At 37.7% G+C, this 12,887-nt stretch overlaps 2 protein-coding genes across 2 annotated transcripts; both read left to right on the top strand.

Annotated features, from left to right (window-relative positions):
- Positions 1 to 3,613: 3,613 nt before the first annotated feature.
- On the top strand, positions 3,614 to 4,306 carry LOC101292552 (KRR1 small subunit processome component-like). Its single transcript, XM_004289022.1, has one exon. It carries the CDS (start codon positions 3,614 to 3,616, stop codon positions 4,304 to 4,306), a length of 693 nt encoding a protein of 230 aa, XP_004289070.1.
- A 3,367-nt stretch (positions 4,307 to 7,673) lies between these two features.
- Positions 7,674 to 11,441, top strand: LOC101313052 (probable protein phosphatase 2C 60-like). The gene is made up of 5 exons (XM_004287724.1): positions 7,674 to 8,053; positions 8,523 to 8,934; positions 9,146 to 9,513; positions 10,345 to 10,581; positions 10,916 to 11,441. Exons 2-5 carry the CDS (start codon positions 8,616 to 8,618, stop codon positions 11,171 to 11,173), a joined length of 1,182 nt encoding a protein of 393 aa, XP_004287772.1. The 5' UTR covers positions 7,674 to 8,053; positions 8,523 to 8,615; the 3' UTR covers positions 11,174 to 11,441.
- The last annotated feature ends 1,446 nt before the right edge of the window (positions 11,442 to 12,887 follow it).

Here is a 12,887-nt window from a genome sequence, read left to right as displayed (position 1 = left end):
ACCCCTCGCCGATTCAACGTCGTCGGAGCTCTGTCGCACCTCTCCCGTCGACTCTCTCACTCGAGATTTGCGCGCGTTTTCTGAGGAGATTTCAGAGGAGTTAGACCGCGGCGACACCTCGACTCCGATCCGGTAATCATAGCTCAGCATGCCGACGTCTCGACTCCGATCCGGCGATCATAGCTCAGCGAGCCGTCGCCTCGACTCCAGAAACCGCGCCAACACCTCGACTCCGATGCAAGGCGACGGACGGTGCTCTTGATTATTGGTGCTGAGAATCCTGTTTTTTCTGATCTCAAAGGAGCTCGTGCTTCAGATTCGTCCAGTTTCTCTTAGATTTCCTCTCTTTGTTTCTTTTGTAACCATCTCAATTCCTCATTGGAGATTTACGTTTTCCGATCTGCTCTCGGTGACCACAGCGAAGCCAGCCACTACGTTCTCCGGAAGTCGCAGGAAGTCACCGGAAACTCTTGCCGGAGGTCGACGAAGACGTTGCTAGAGAGGAGGTCGTCGGAGGCGAGAGTAGGTTTCGGTGGAGGTGAGAGTAGGTTTCGGTGGAGGTGAGAGTAGTTTTTGCTATGGTTGGTAGTAGGTTTTGGGGGAGGGTGAGAGTGGGTTTTGGTGGAGGTGAGAGTAGTTTTTGTTTGTGTTTGGTAGTAGATTTGGGTGGAGGTGAGAGTAGGTTTCAGCGGAGGTCAGAGTAGTTGTTATTGTGTTTGGTAGTAGGTTTTGGTGGAGGTGAGAGTACGTAGGTTTTGGTGCTTGGTAGAAGTTTTTTTTGTTTTGTTTTGTTTTTGATACCGTGCTTGTTAATAGTTTTAGCTCTGTTTCGTAGTAGGTTTTGTTATGTTCAGTAATAGCTTTTATTCTGTTCAGTACTAGCTTTTGTTTACTAGCGGTAGTAGCTGGGTAGTAGTTTTTGTTATCGGTAATGGCTTTTATAGTTAGGGGTAGTAGCTTTTGTTGTCGGTGATAATATCTTTTGTTGCTGGCTGTAGTAGCTTTAATAGTTGGGGGTAATAGCTTTTGCTGTTGGCGGTATTAGTTTTTGTTGCTGGCGGTAATATCTTTTCTTGCTGGTGGTAGTAGCTTTAATAGTTGAGGGTAGTAGTTTTTGTTGTTTGCGACTTTGCGGCAATAGCTTTTGTTGTTGGCGGTAGTAGTTTTTGTTGTTGACGGTAGTATCTTTTCTTGCTGGTGGTAGTAGCTTTAATATTTGGGGGTAGTAGCTTTGGTTGTTGGCTGTAGTAGCTTTTGTTACTGGCGGTAGTATCTTTTCTTACTGGTGATAGTAGCTTTAATAGTTGGGGGTAGTAGCTTTTGTTGTTGGCGGTAGTATTTTTTCTTGTTGGTGGTAGTAGCTTTAATAGTTTGGGGTAGTAGCTTTTGTTGCTGGCGGTAGTAACTTTTGTGGTCGTCAGAATCATCATCGGAGGTCAATCGGAAATCTCGCCGGTGGTCGGGGGTGACCTGTCGGAGTTGACCGGAGACCTTGCCGGAGAGACGAGTGGTTGTTGACTTTTTACATTAGTGGCATTTTTGTAAATAAAAGAAAAAAGAATCTAATTTTTTTGTTTGGATGGCAGTCTGTAATTTTGTTGAACTTAATACTATATAAACTTATTAGGTCTTGTGTGGACTTATACTAAGTAAAATAATAGGTGGACTATATGGAGAAATAGTACTAAAGTACGTATAATAGTATGTAATACGCAAGTTATAACAGTACTAAGATAATATATATATATATATATATATATATATATTATATATATCTAATGAAAACAGTGCACTTTTAACGAAGAGCTCATAAATAAGAAACCATAGTTTGAGAAACCGCATGATATGAAATGAAATACCATCAATGCATTACAAAATCGATTGTCCTACAAATAATAAAGAAAGAAAATAATATCTCATCCAAAAAAATGAGAAAGAAAATAACAAAGAAATAGATAAGACAAAATTACACGAATAAAAACAGTATTTCATTAGTTTTTGCTTCGAGATTGAGCATGGCCTAAAGAACTTCTTAAAGCTCTATCTGGACTCTCTGAATCAAATTTCATCAGACAAACATAAATATCAATCAACCAATCTGGTCGGTTCTGATAAAAGCTGTATCAGTACCACCTATCAATCATTATGATAGGTTGGGTTCAGTTTATTTAAGGTTTTTAATCTAGTTTTTTAGGTTTTTAATATGTTACTGTGGAATCCAGCCCCAATAAGCTAGATTTGCTAGGAAGTGTTGGGTTCTACTTGATCTTTGTTCTTTGTGCTTCATCACTTGGTGATTGCATAGGATACTTTAGAGTAGCCAGCATGACTTTATTCTTACGTGGTCATTATAGGCCAAGTTAAATATATGTAATTTCCTTCTTTACTAAATATAAGGTCGTACGTTATTTTTAAAATTAAAATTAAAAAGAGTTTAACCCCGTTATTAACGGCATGTACTTAAATTAGGTCGGGTTTTCAACTTCAGGTATTTATGAGTTATTTTTCAAACTTAAAAAACCTTAATTATCAATGATGAAAAATTGATGTACGGTTTAAAAAATTTCCTATATAGCTAGCAACCACTCAACTACATTATAGCCTTCAGGTATAGTTAGTAACTAAAACTCTAAACATATAACGAGTATAAGTCACACTCAATTTATTGTTTGGAGCCTGCTAGTTATGGATCATGGAATATTTGAAATATACGGTTTTAGACGTTTTTATTGGAAACCAAATTGGATCTATAGACATGTATCTATTCGAATGCGATGTGCCGATCTATGAAAATTTTGAATAAAAAATAGGACTCTTGTGAAATTTTTCTAAAAAAAATATTGTGATTCCAAATAAACAACCAAGCATGAAGCTCGTCGATAGGGATTCGAATTAAATGAGTAATTATTCTCTGTACCCGGAACATTATGTGCCACTGTCAGATGGTGTTTCTAGCCAATCATATAACTCAATTTCCTATAGGGATCAACATAGGGGTGAACAAAAAAATATAGGTAAATAAATAGATCAATCAGAAATAAGATAAAAACACTTTGACCAATAGCATTAGAGGGGACCAAATATGGGTAGAAAAAAAAGTATAGGTAAATAAATAGGCCAATCAGAAATAAAATAAAAACACTTGAACCAATAGACCAATCAGAAATTAGAATAAAAACACTTGGACCAATAGTATTAGAGGGGACCAAATATGGGTGAAAAAAAATATAGGTAAATAAATAGGCCAATCAGAAATAAAATAAAAACACTTGGACCAATAGTATTAAAGGGGAGGTTCCTCTAACGATGGCGTTTCGGTGGGAGGGGACGGCGTTGCGAGGAGGGAACGTGCCGGTCACGTGGGCGCAGCAGCGCTGGAAGCCGGGGAGGTTTGGGAAGGCGGTACGCGCTGAGATTTAGTACGCGCCAACACGCCATCACTTGCCTTGTTGAATCAGGATATGGAAAAGTATCTACCAAATCCTATCTAAAGGAGGAATTGGCAATCATCGGTCGCTCCTATATATATACCCCCACTCTCATCCTTGTTCGGCCTCACCTAAACTTTACTCTTTTCGCCATCTCTATCTCTGAAGTTCATTCTAAGTTTGTGATGGCTGCTTCGATGGAGGACAGTTACCCAAACGCCATTGTTTTGAAGGTCGAGGAGGCTATCCCTTTGATGATAGAACGTGCCATTGAAGTGGTCTGCAACACCAAGTTCTACGATAAGCAGTTTCTAAACACAGATGTGCTGCAGAAAGAATGGCCGATAGTGGAGTCGTGTTTAAGGGAGTACGGTGTTGTATGCACACTGGATCTGGTTGCGGGTAAAATGGAAGTCTCTAAAACCAAAGCGGCAGAAGATGAAGACATAATTTTCAAGGCCATTGATATATTGCATCTCTTGTCGAGAAATGTTCCAGCACGTTGGGCAATACGAACCATGGATTGCAGTTGCGAACATGAGATCATCAATATTGGGAATCAAGAAGGGGGGATTTGCAAATTGTTTGGGATCAGTCACGAAAAATTTCTTGCACGGAGGAATATTCTCATTGGTGTCGTGAAGGAACTTTCTCAGGTGACTGGCTGTGGCATTTTTGGTAAGGGAAATACCATTGCTGTTCTTGGTTCACTGCAAGGAATAAAGACGGTAAAAAAGATCGTGGAAGACTGCATTGCTCATGATGTGCCTCCTGCCCCTCGTGTGCGGAGGATTAAGAAGAAGACTCAACCCAAGAAGGATGCCAGGATTAAAATGACAAGTCAAGTGATGATGAGTCTCGAGTCTTTGTGTGTCTGAATTGTCTCACAACTAGAGACATATGTGTCCTTTTTATGGATCTTATTTATCAGAGAGGAATTAAGAGCTGTAGCAAGAAGAGGGAGAGGGATTGAAATCTCCATTGCGGGCCGGGTCACATTTGATGAAAGAGGCCCAGTAGATTGACACGTACTTTAATGGGCAATCAAGCCCAAAATTGGTACTTTTCAGTTTTGGGGGACTTCATTTTTCAATTTGTATTTTTTTTTCTCACCAATTCAAGTTGTGATTGTGATTCTCTCTAACTCTCACCAACTACACGTCTCGAGCTCCCCCAGCTTTTGTATCCTTGCCTATCCTACCTAGGCATCTCCCTTTGTTTCTTTCTCTAATTTGGCCTGTATAACAAAACCCCCGACCAGCTACCTCTTCTTTTTCCAGCAACTGAAAGCGATCCTCGATCTTTTTTCCTTTCCTGCATGCATGACCATTTCGACGACTCTCCATTTCCAATTATTGCTTCTAACAATCACTTGCTTACTTCCTAATCATTCTCCACCGTCTAAACTGAATCGACTTCTAGTCCACCTTTCATATGATTATGCTGAAAGCCACAGAAAGCTAGGTTAACGACTACAGTATACTATCTTCAACATATATAACCCTAACCCGAACCCTAGCTAGCTAAAAATATGAACTTAAGCACTCATATCTGATTAGCTGGATCCAAGTTTTCAAACCATCACTGTCTTTTTGCCTGTTTGGTCTTGTTTAAGCATTAAACTAGCTAAAAGCCCATGCAAATCGCACAGCTATTATTTTTAGAGATCGAGGAGGGCGACTGTGCTTGATTCCTTTACTGGGCAAGAGATTTTCCTCCAGTTATAGAACCTTAATTCTTAAGCTTTCATGGATTCCACTAACCAAATAAGAAAACCAAAATCTGGAAAAATATAAATTTAGGTTCATAGCTAGCTCGAGTGCTTTTTGTGTAGATATAAAAGTTTGATCACAATTCACAAGCACCTAGCTTCTTCCCAGGACTACTGGTCGGTTTGGTATTTGGTTTTCTTTTGTGGATTGAATTAAGATGGTGATGGTCCTGATGGATATGTACATGCATATACAACATAGGTAAAAATTTCCTATATAAGCATCTCCTTAATTAATTTGTCGGTGGAGCTAGAGTAAAGATTTGCCCATGCAAAACTAGAAGAGTAGCTAGCAGCCACACTCATCAACTACATCCTAGCTAGCTAGTAACTACAACTCTAAACATAACGAGTATAGGTCACACTCAAGTTATTGTTTGGAGCCTGCTGGCTAGAGATTATGGAATATTTCTGGAAATATACCTTTAGATACTTTTATCTGAGAGTGATCGACTCCGATCATTACATATTTCTATATGTAAACCGAACGATTGCGTTGTTGAAATGTACGTACATGCCTTATATATTTCACAATTAATTTTTAGTTTAGAACAATAAACTAATAAATTAAGGGAGCTAATTACATATTGCAAATGCCGAATGTTACAATTTACGAAGTGCCGGAGAAGAATCTTAGGAGTTAAGCAATCAAAAGGAATAAGAACAAACAGAAGAACTATAAACCAAGTTGATAATAATTTTCTATAATTAACCATAAGAAAATGAAAGCTCTTTGTAGTTTTGTCCGGGAATTGGCGCCATAAGGTGCGACATTGATAACTCAAAGCAGATCTTGTTCATTTTTGCAGCAACATTTCCAGAATATCTAAATTAATCAAATGTTTAAGTTTTTTCAATTTTTTTTTTCTAACAAATTTCAAGTCCAAGAATTGCATAAAATGATTGACACTTTCTCGTGATTGTATGCAGACGCGTGTCTCGAATGCACTTGTGCCATGGACACCTATGCAGCAGATGAACAAGAATCACAGGCTCAAACAAAGCCAGCAAAGCTAATAAAAATTGAAACCTAGCTATAAATCTTCCAAAGAATCAAATTTGGTGACAGGGCTCTCATATTACACGCAACAAATATAGGCAATCTGCTTATCTGCATGTGTTTCCCACAATAAAGCTTAGATATTTGTTTTTCTGATGATTTTATGTCATTGTTACGTCAACATATAGGGCATTGCATGAAGGTATATATAACTCTTATCACTAAGAAAGAAGATTTGGATAATCTGTGTGCGATAATAGTGATTCATTCATATAATTTTAAAGGAATGGTATCAAAAAAAAATATAATTTTAAAGGAATAACCAAATTCTTTTACAATTTTAATTACATGAGACTACCAATATATTTGTGTTTTATGTCAATATCACATGGTATCTTCATAGGTTTCATGGTTCGATAGAGTAAAATCTGTAAATGTGTTTAAGGATTAATGCGTGTTTAGGGGATATTGTTATAATGTTTTATCAAGGATTAATAATGATGCATTCAACTTCAGTGATCAGGCAAGATTTAAACATGGGTGACGAGGGTTCCACATGTAGAAGCTCATACCGAATCGACTCGATATAACGATTTACTAAGTTGTTCAATACATAACTTGATTTGTAATTCCACTATGAAAGTTCAGGATGATCATATCTTAATCAAAATTGAGGGAAACAAAATTTGTTATCATTGCGTTATCATTTCGTTCTAAGATGTTATTTTTTTTTTTTTTATCTTTTATTTCTAAAGCCATACAATGATATATAACTTATAATAACCATTTAGCAACCGAATTACATAATTCTACTGCTTAAGAGTACAATGCATTAATGATTTAGGTTCTCAAGGTAAACATCTAACTACATATGATTAAGAATGATCATTTAGGATGTATTAATTAACAAGCAAAAACTATTTCTCAAACAAAACAAAAACTATATGATGCCGCACACAATTGAACATCATATTGTCTTGACCATATCCTTTGTGCCATATAAATCATCTTAAATACACATGTCCTTATATTGTTTAAGTGTATAACAATACCACTTGATCAATCTTTATCAAAACATGACCACCCACAAGTGCTTTCATGAAAAATCCACAAAGCACAAGTTGCATTTCTTTTCTTCCCTCACAAGGAAAAAAGTCAAATTGATAACCAATTTCCCTCTTATCATCAAGCAAAGTGGACTTCCCTAGTTTTATGAAAAGCATCCTCCTTTTATTTTAGACAAATATTAAAACCCCCAACACAATTTCACATCTCTTTTTCCTAATTTTCAATCTTCCCAAAAATAAATGAAAATTGATAAATAAAAAAAACAGGACCCAAAAATAATAAATTATTCCCCCTCTTTCTATCTACTTTCTCTTTCTAAGGTGGGGCCCATGTGCATTGCTGGCTTCAGCCATCGCTTTGTTCGTTTCCTTTTTTTTATAGAGAGGTTTGTCTGCTGAGAAATACTAGAGAGAGTTTCAGTTGGTTCAATCACACAAACTGATTTGAAAGCTTCGACCTTTTGTTCCAATTCCACCATATCTTCATCTTCTTCTTCTTTCTCTGTGTAACCCACAAACCCCAAACCAGAAAAAACAAGCCGAGCAACTAAAGTTTCAATCTTTATTTTGTTTGTTCTTTTTACACAGAACAAAAAAGTGGCCATATCCCAAAACCCTTTTGCCCACAGTTTATGGTTTGATGGATCTACAGATCTAACGCGTCAATACCCACATGTATTGCTCTGTTTCTTTTAGATCTCCATCGTTTTCATCTTCCGTGACTCATTAGCTGACCCTGCCCATCACTCTTATCGAAACTTGCCTAATATTGTGTACAGCTGACTCTGTGAGTTGATATCTCCTTAGTTTTTCTTTTGTTTTTCTGTTTTCTGTGATTGGTTTTGTTTGAAAGTTTGGAAATTTGGTAGGAAGGATCGTAAAAGTTACTGAATTTTTTGTGTGGGGGTTTGTAGTTGAGTGATTGTATAGTTGAAGTTTGGGATATGGAGGTAGATTTGGCTATCACTGTTTCAAGCAACTATATGCTGTTTATGTTGCTTTCTAAAGTTGAGGATAGTATTGGCATCATGCGGGTTATAGTCTTTTTCAGGTGTGGAGTAGAAATGCAGATGGGTTTGATTTGATTTTGGACCTGATTGTTATTATGGTGGAATAAGATTGTTAACTGAATTTTACATAGTTGGCTGATTTTTCTTTTTCTTTTTGGTTATGGATATGATCAATTAGGTTTTGTATTGTTGTGTATCATGTGGTCGTTTTTCGGTTTTATAGTGGATTTTTTCTTTGCTCTTCAGGGGATAAGGGCTGGTGGGGTTTTCCAGTTGGATGAAGTATTGCATCCATTTTGGATGTGGAGGCATTTGAGGCTGGCCCAGGTGAAATGAGGGATGTTATCAAGGTTGATGAACTTTCTGAGGGCCTGCTGGCGACCATCCTCGGACGGATATGTAAATGCAGGTTCCGATGCAGCTGGCAAACAAGAAGGATTACTTTGGTATAAAGACTTTGGGCAACACTTGAATGGTGACTTTTCAATGGCTGTCGTACAGGCCAACAATTTGCTTGAGGATCAGAGCCAGATTGAGTCTGGTCCCTTGAGCTCGCTTGAGTCTGGCCCTTATGGTACCTTTCTTGGAATTTATGATGGGCACGGTGGCCCTGAGACCTCTCGTTATGTCAATGATCACCTATTCCAGAATTTGAAAAGTAAGTTGCCACCATTTCATATTGGTCAACATCAGATTGTATCTTGGAAGAATACACCAGACTCGCTGAAACTTGTTCTTATTAAGATTTTCAGAAATAATGAATCTGAGTATCAAAGCTTAGGGGATATGTCTATTGATTATCATTCAGTGATTAGTTGTTCGGATTGGATTAGTTTCATTGTTAACATTTCAGTAAATCTTACTTGTAGGGTTCACGTCAGAGCAACAGTCCATGTCAGTGGATGTGATACGGAAAGCATATCAAGCAACAGAAGATGGATTCCTCTCTATTGTTACCAAACAATGGCCTGTGAAACCCCAAATTGCAGCCGTTGGATCTTGTTGCCTTGCTGGTGTGATCTGTGGAGGCACCCTTTACATTGCCAATGTTGGTGACTCCCGTGCTGTGCTGGGGAGAGCTGTGAAGGCTACTGGAGAGGTACTTGCCATCCAGCTGTCAGCAGAGCACAATGTGGCCATAGAGTCTGTCAGACAAGAGATGCATTCTTTGCATCCAGATGACTCACATATTGTAGTGTTGAAGCATAATGTATGGCGTGTAAAGGGATTGATACAGGTAACTTCAATAAATGTTTTTTCTTCCTAATGGAGCAATTTTTTCTTTAATGTTTGTTAGTTAGGCCAGTGTTGTTCTGATGCAGTCTTTAAGACCTAAAAGGTTTTACGGGTGATCAGGGGATTCTGTATTGTCGTCAGTGTTTAAAGATGAAGATTCGGAATAAACCATAAGCTTGAAAATAGACCCATGTTTCTTTAGGTTACACATTAATGAGAAATCCCCCTTAGGTGTAGTGGTGTACATTCTCTGAAATGAATTGAAGCTTTGTTTTCATCCTCATTAAACACATGTTCTTTCTAGTTTCTACTTGAAAACATCACCGGCAGCATCTGCTTTTGTGATTCATGATAAAATAATTGTATCTGGTAGGTTTCTTAAGCTTGCCTGTATTGTTGTTGGTTTAGATGTTTGACGGGAAGGTTCAAATGACTTCCCATTTAGAAATTCTGGGAGGGAGCACTATGATTCATAGTTGTATATAATATCTAACATATAAAGAAACTTGCATGTTGGCTTCACTTGGGGTGATTGGACTTGTGGTCTGATGTTTTTTTTCACTTGAAGAGCAAGGCTGCATATTATTAATTATTGACATGATCAATGAATATAATGCCGGAGAGATAAACTGGCATGAGAGTGATCTATGCAGGGTAATTTTTTGTTTTATTAGGGTACAATATTCAATTATCTATAATTATATGGTTTGAAATCTGTTGGGTACATGCTTGGTGTTACTGGGTCATGCTAGTAATTTCAAGCAGGGGATTCTAGCCTTGTAGTTCACAGTGAAGCATATTTTGATTTTATGGAGGTATTGTTCTTTTGCAGATTTCTAGATCCATTGGAGATGTGTATTTAAAAAAGCCTGAGTTTAACAGGGAGCCTTTATATGCCAAGTTTCGCCTGCGTGAACCTTTCAAAAGGCCAATTTTAAGCGCGGATCCAGCAATTTCTGTGCATGAACTTCAACCACATGATCAATTTCTGATATTTGCTTCCGATGGGCTCTGGGAGCACCTTAGCAATCAGGAAGCAGTTGATATTGTCCAAAGTCACCCACACAGCGTAATATACTTTATCTTGGTGCTAATAAGTTTTGATTTTGATTGGCAGTATCTATGCTACTACAAACATGGCCTACTAAAAGGAAATAGGTGTCTACACTTGGAATTTATCTTGCCAGAGTAAAAGTTTAGTGTTCCCCTTTCTGATACATGCTGTTAATGATAATAAACAAGTAGCTTAACGTGCAACTGGACTATGAGGAGAATTTAAATTGCTTCATAAATAGGTTAAAGGTTATGGTTGACAATGCAGGAGCACCAAATTGAATATTGTGTTTACGTCTAACATCATTGTAAGTGAAAAATCTGATCCCACCCTCCCTTCTCATTTTCAGGGAAGTGCTCGGAGGCTTGTCAAAGCTGCATTACTGGAAGCAGCTAAGAAGAGAGAAATGAGATATTCCGATTTAAAGAAAATAGACCGTGGTGTACGCAGACATTTCCACGATGATATAACAGTCATAGTCGTATTTCTTGACTTGAATCTTGTGAGCAGAGCTAGCTCAACCAGAGGCCCTACTTTGTCTGTGAGAGGAGGCGGTATTAGTCTACCTGCAAAAACTCTTGCCCCTATGGAACTGAATGCTACCTGATGAAGCAGCCAGCTCAGTGTAATATTGTACCTATTGTTGAGTCCTTCTGAGAACTCCGGTGATCCATCTGTTTGTACATCCAAGATAAGAGAAGGTGCAGTCATTTTTACCTTTTTTTACTGTACAATGTAACAATTAACTTGGACCTGTATGTTATTTTAGTTTTCTGAGATATTGAGAGCAGTAGAGGTGTATAAGGAAAGAATCAAAAATATAGAGCTTCAGATGTGACGATAAAGATTCTTTCTTCAGAAAAATCTTTTCTTCAAATTGGTCCTCGTCTTTTTCCACTTCAATTTAGATCTTCTGGGTATTATACATTAAACGTCAAAGGACAGATAACCCCTGATAATGAAATCTCTAGCTTGCCGTACATTACTCTGAAACAACAAGACAGACTGAGACTTTGGCTTCATCGTCTTTGCCAAGAACTATGATGTGGATACAGTCTGTAGTCTGCAGATTTTGTTTCAGGCAGTCATAAGAGTCATGTGCAAAATGGGAAATGTGCAGTGCTAACAGAAAAAGGTAAAATTTAGTCAATGTGCTGATACATTGAGCTTCCTGAACTGCGGTTCTGGTTCTGTTGGCAAGAAAGAAAAGAGTGCCCGGTTTCTGATGGATGTTTGCTTCTGAAACTGAAATTAAAGATGAAACTAGAGCTAGAGACCTCTCTTTAAGCTTGTTAAAGATGGAAAAGCTACTGAAATATAAATTCTCGCTGGCTCATTTTTATGCTGCTTTTCCGTTAAGAGGGATAAGAGCAAAAGAGCTGTGAGAAAATGAATCTTTTTGTGCTTTTGGCTTTGTTTTTGCTGAAACAGGTTCCTTGTGCACTTGTTTTATCAGTAGTGATTCCCAAGAATCCCTTTACCTTTTGTCTTTGGCTTTTCTTTTGGCTATGGTCAAAACATTATCAAATCTGGAATAACAAACAAGTGCTGGGGACAGAGGAATATGCAAAGCTAAAGCCAACCATGGAAATCTCTGTCTTTTGTTTCTGTGTTGCCATGTGAACTCTGTGTTGCTAATTTCAATCAAGGAACAAAGGAGTTGAAGCGTTAAGACTTAAGATGGTGTTAATTTGGCGGGAATTAGTTTATTGATTGATTTAGACAGTAAACTTTTGAGAGCATAATCTAATATTCTAATTCATCAACATGACAGTGAGGCCACACAGTCCTGCTCTATTATTGTCCATTATTTTTACCATTTTACTTTTCACTTCTTTTGGGGCACAATCCTCGATGAGATTATACTGTCATTATTAACCCCAGAATCTCTGAGTTTCATTGTTCATTGTTAAAGCCATAAGGTTGTTTGAAGTTGTCATAGGCGCCACACAAGTTATTAACCTCTCAAGTCTCAACTCTAATATTAACTTTTGGATTAAAATGGTATTTGAAGTTTAACCTATTGGACATTTTGGTGCTTGATCTATCGGAAACACACTGATTTGGTATCTGTGTCCAATCTTTGTGTCTCTTTTATTACTTCTGGCATCTTATTGATGATTCAAAACAAAACTTATAATATTTCACCATTTGTTGCATATATCTTCATGTGTCAGCAAATTTCGAACCCACGACTTTTACGGTATTGATTCCAAAGAACCAATACACCAGTATAGTGTATGTACTTGTTTATTTATCACAGACATAAAATCAATACACTAGGAAAGTAGTAATGCGAGCTGAGCTCACAGGCCAGCGTT

This window comes from Fragaria vesca, linkage group LG1 (assembly GCF_000184155.1).
Source record: "Fragaria vesca subsp. vesca linkage group LG1, FraVesHawaii_1.0, whole genome shotgun sequence".
Taxonomy (NCBI): domain Eukaryota; kingdom Viridiplantae; phylum Streptophyta; class Magnoliopsida; order Rosales; family Rosaceae; genus Fragaria; species Fragaria vesca.
The sequence above is the reverse complement of the archived record's forward strand: the minus strand, read 5'-3'. Positions and strand labels throughout refer to the sequence as shown.

Bases quoted from the DNA above. Each gene is read 5' to 3' on its own strand.
- LOC101292552 (XM_004289022.1), top strand. From the start codon at position 3,614: ATGGCTGCTTCGATGGAGGACAGTTACCCAAACGCCATTGTTTTGAAG.
- LOC101313052 (XM_004287724.1), top strand. From the start codon at position 8,616: ATGTTATCAAGGTTGATGAACTTTCTGAGGGCCTGCTGGCGACCATCC. The intron at 8,935-9,145 runs GTAAGTTGCCAC...TCTTACTTGTAG, and splicing joins CCTATTCCAGAATTTGAAAA to GGTTCACGTCAGAGCAACAG. The intron at 10,582-10,915 runs GTAATATACTTT...TCTCATTTTCAG, and splicing joins TCCAAAGTCACCCACACAGC to GGAAGTGCTCGGAGGCTTGT.